The sequence below is a fragment of the Panthera uncia genome, assembly GCF_023721935.1.
Source record: "Panthera uncia isolate 11264 chromosome A1 unlocalized genomic scaffold, Puncia_PCG_1.0 HiC_scaffold_17, whole genome shotgun sequence".
In the NCBI taxonomy this organism is placed as follows: Eukaryota; Metazoa; Chordata; class Mammalia; order Carnivora; family Felidae; genus Panthera; species Panthera uncia.
The window spans coordinates 87771812-87776318 of NW_026057577.1; the positions used below are offsets into that span (position 1 = coordinate 87771812).

General features: G+C 34.6%; 1 protein-coding gene across 4 annotated transcripts in view; it reads right to left on the bottom strand.

The window, feature by feature from the left end:
• The window catches only part of NSD1 (nuclear receptor binding SET domain protein 1), a 146319-nt gene that overhangs the window by 21087 nt on the left and 120725 nt on the right, over positions 1 to 4507 (bottom strand). For all 4 annotated transcript variants that reach the window (XM_049648612.1, XM_049648610.1, XM_049648611.1 and 1 more), the window contains one exon: positions 1279 to 1435. In XM_049648612.1, the coding sequence (XP_049504569.1) occupies positions 1279 to 1435 (157 nt within the window). The remainder of the gene's footprint in view (positions 1 to 1278; positions 1436 to 4507) is intronic.

The window sequence follows — 4507 nt, forward strand, 5'->3', positions numbered from 1 at the left end:
AAATAAAATAAAATAAAATAAAATAAAATAAAATAAAATAAAATAAATGTAAATTAATACTTTACATGTCCACTTTAGGAAGACAATTTGGCATTAGTTATTTAAGGTGGAAACCCCTATCCTAGAAAAACTCCTGTGCATGTACACTAAGGAACACTGACAAACTGCTCCAAACAGGAAAATGGATAAATTAACTACACTATATCGGAAGTCTATATGAAAAAGAAATGGAGAGGGGCGCCTGGATGGCGCAGTCGGTTAAGCGTCCGACTTCAGCCAGGTCACGATCTCGCGGTCCGTGAGTTCGAGCCCCGCGTCAGGCTCTAGGCTGATGGCTCGGAGCCTGGAGCCTGTTTCCGATTCTGTGTCTCCCTCTCTCTCTGCCCCTCCCCCGTTCATGCTCTGTCTCTCTCTGTCCCAAAAATAAATAAAAAAACGTTGAAAAAAAAAAAATAAAGAAAAATTGACTTTAAAAAAAAAAAAAAAAAAAAGAAAAAGAAATGGAGAATGGCAAAGTATGAACTAGAGCACTACACTAACCACTATAAATCTCAGGAGCATAATAGTGAATGAAAAAAGCAAGTAGCAGGAAAATATAGCATCAATTCCTTTACATAAAGGTCTAAAACGTGCAAAACAAAACATTATACATGTGTAAACATATAGTAACGCAAAGGAATAAAAAACACAAATATGTTGTATAGTCGTTACTGCTAGGAGTGGGGCAACAGTATATTCAGAAAGGGTCATGGAGGGAGCCTCAAGTACCAGCAATATGCTATTTTTTTAAATGGGAGGAACATACATAGGTATGTACTTATGTATGTATGTATCAGAAAGGTAAATTTCTGATTCTCTTAAATCATGCATGTTATGATATTCTTCTGTATATTCCATGATCAACAAAAATAATTAAAAAAAAGAAAAGACACAAAACTGGGTATAAACCATAAGGCTAATTATTTTGAGGGAACATGCATTGGTGTGTCTTCAAGTAAATATGCTAAAATATTAGCAATGTATCTTCCTTGTTATGGGTTTGTTTTCATTCATGAATTTTCCAGAGAATATGTATTATTCCTATAATCACAAAACAGAAAATGAGTTTTTTTCTTTTATAATGAAAAAATTAATGGGGGGTGCACCTTGCTTAATCAGAAAAATTTTTAAAAAAATTTAAAGAAAAAAAAAAGCTAAACACTGTATTTAAGATCCCAAGAAACAGAGGATGGTAAAAAAAAAAAAAAAAGAGTGTCAGTCTCCTTCATGCTCACTCACCTGTATCGTCCAACTTTTACCCAGACAATTTCCCTGTAATGGGGCTTTTTGCCTGCCTTACAATCATTGCAATACCAGTTTCCTTCAGGGATATCAATGTTCAGGCATTCACGATGAAAAGCAGCAGGGCAAGAATCACAGCACAGAAGGCTGCCTCCTGTGGGAATCAAAAAATCTGGCACTCAGAATCACAAGGCCGCATATCATGACCCAGATGAAATAGCTTTTGCTCCTAACCAATTATTTATCTCTCAGCTAAGGACTTAGTAATTTATCCAGAAAGCATTTTCTACAAGAGCATTTATTCCCTCTCCAATATTCCTGTGAACCACAACCTTGGGGGTTTGTTAGATTCACAACAAATAAATATGAGATCTTAACTGGCAAAATGAGGTTAGGGCAATGAGGTCAGAAATCAACCTCTAGGGTGCCTGGCTGGCTCAGTCGGTTGAGCAGCCGACTTTGGCTCAGGTCATGATCTCACGGTTCATGACTTTGAGACCCATGTTGGGCTCTGTGCTGACGGCCTGGAGCCTGCTTCGGATTATGTGTCTCCCTCTCTCTCTATCCCTCCCTTGCTCACGCTCTGTCTCTCTTTCTCAAAAATAAACATTTAAAAAAAAGTTAAAAAAAAATCAACTTCTAAAAATATATACATGCACACATATTTATTTCTTTCTCTTCACACACCAGAGACACACCAAATAAAAAGGATACCAGTGACACACAATGACCAGAGTATGAAGAGCACAAATTTTAAGTGATGTCAATTTTGAGTACCAAGATCATATGACCTTAGGGAATTCACTTTTCTTGCTAAGGTATCATTTCCTCAGTGATGTTTTCCACAATCACATCTATTTGAAGACTAGATAAGTGAAAAAATGGCCCAGTAGTGTCTGACACATACACAGTCTCCATATGGTCAGTTCCTTCCCTCTTTTGAAATTACTCTTTAATCATTTTTATGTTTGGTACTCTGACACCTATGGGCTCTTTTCAGAGTAACATTTATAAATGCATAAACCTAACATATAGATTGGAAAGACAATGTTACATTAAGATATAATTATCAAAATGTTAGAACAAAAAATTATGTTTCTTTGTAATGCAAAAATAAGATCTAGCAGTAGCAATGACTGCAAAATACTTTAAGATATCTACAACAAATGAAATACCTATGATTTTCACAATTGACAAAAAAGTCACAGGTACTAAAGTGATTTGTTGCCCTAAAATTCAGTTAAATGTATGTTCTCCCTTCTCCATTGAGGTTTTCAGACACCAGGATAATTACATATATTGCAATGACAAGGAATTTTCACTTCCTAAAGATTTTCACTTAAAGTGATTCAATTTATATGTCTGAAGCTGAAATCCTCATGGTTACAGACTGTAAAGAATTTCAGGTAAAGAGGAATCATATTTAGGGAATATAATAAATACCTTAAGGTCACAAATGAGCATGCTTCAAACATGCTAGACTCAAACATGTAACTCCAAGTCTTGTCCTGAAGAGTTAGTGAGGGTAAAGCCTTAGCAAAATATATGTTCGTGTCTAGCAGGTCTCAGGCTTTCTGGCCTCATGACAACTTTATATTCTTGGAGATCCCAAAATAAATTTTGTTTATGTAAGCTAAAAACATGTATATTTACTAAACAGAAATCAAAATTAAGAAAATTTTTAAATATTTACTAATTCATTTAAAAATATCAAATTCTATTAATATAAATTTTATTAAAAAAATATTTTCCAAAATAAATGTTAATGGGGCTCAGTGTTTCACATTTTTACAAATATTTAAACTGAATTCATTGCAATACGCTGTTTGGTTGAGGCACATGAAGAAAATCTGTTCTTTCTCAGATAAATACTTATAAAAAAGGACTATTTTAGTAACTTGTTCAAGACGTATACAAATTCCTTCTTTGATACTATCTATACACTAAAACTCCACAGGGTAGACTTTAGTTGCAATGTCAAATCTGAAATAATTTCAATAAACTTTTAGTACTACTACATTAAAATTCATTGATCTGTCTTGCACTTTGAATGGATCTTTTATATATGCATGGTTTTTAACTTTTTAATGTGCACATTGCACATTGGTCATATGGAAAATACTAGTTTGCTGAATTAGGTAGATCTTCCAAATGTTGATCTATTTCATTATATACTATTATAATATCAGTTATTCATATCATGAGGGTTTCACAATAATACTAAAAAGCTGTTAAGCTTCAGGGTGATAGTTACCAGTTTTCCAAATTCTAATTTTCACTTAAGAGCTCAAGTTTTATCACTGGCAACGACTTCTGTCTGTGTGTTTTCCTTGAAAACAGGCTCACTTTTATCCATTTTCAAGAAAATGTCTGACGAATATCCAAGTGTGAAGAGCCATGGTTTGTCACAGTAATTCTTACAACTACAACTGGCATTCCATGAACAAGGCAGCTAGTTCAGACTGCAACTCAATTGCATGAGTGCTTTAACTTAAGATAACCATCAGTATACAAAAGAACCACTTTATATGCACTTCCCATTTTATAATACAGAATATTAAAAACAATGTTCACCTGAGGATTGATATTTAATAAAATTAATGATTATTATATAAGAATAGTCTTGTGTGAAACTTTTTTTAAAAAAACCGAGAGTGTGTGGTGACACAGAACACAAGGGACTGCTTCTACTTATATGGTTTAGAGCCACTGCCTTGATTTCTGTTAGGTGCAGCAGTTTTACCCACCACTAGTTTTGAACCATCAGTGTAAATGTCAACAAATTATAAATGGCAAGTAGTATCTTACTCTTATTATTATGAAAAGAGTTATGATTTCATGGAAGCCTCTGAAAGGGCCTGCACTTTGAAAGCTGCTACTGTTGCAGCTACTAAGTTTTCTCGGAAACTCAGTTACCATTATGTATATCCATTAATGGATTCAGTAGCTTTTCAGTTAGGATGCTCCATGTTAGGAATGCTATCACATGGGCACTCTCGCTTTTATTCATTTCATCCCATTCTGGAGTTAGAAATGGTCTAATGTTGAAACTGTTTCATCGTCCCATCTCCAAGAAATGTGGAAAACTTTTGGAGCCTACACTTCAGCCTCCCAGACACCTGTTTTTATTCTAAGAGTAGAATTACAGAATGTTGTATTTAAAGTTTATTTATTTTGAGAGAGACTAAGCAAGTGGGAGAGGGCGGGGGGCGGGGGGGAGAGGGGG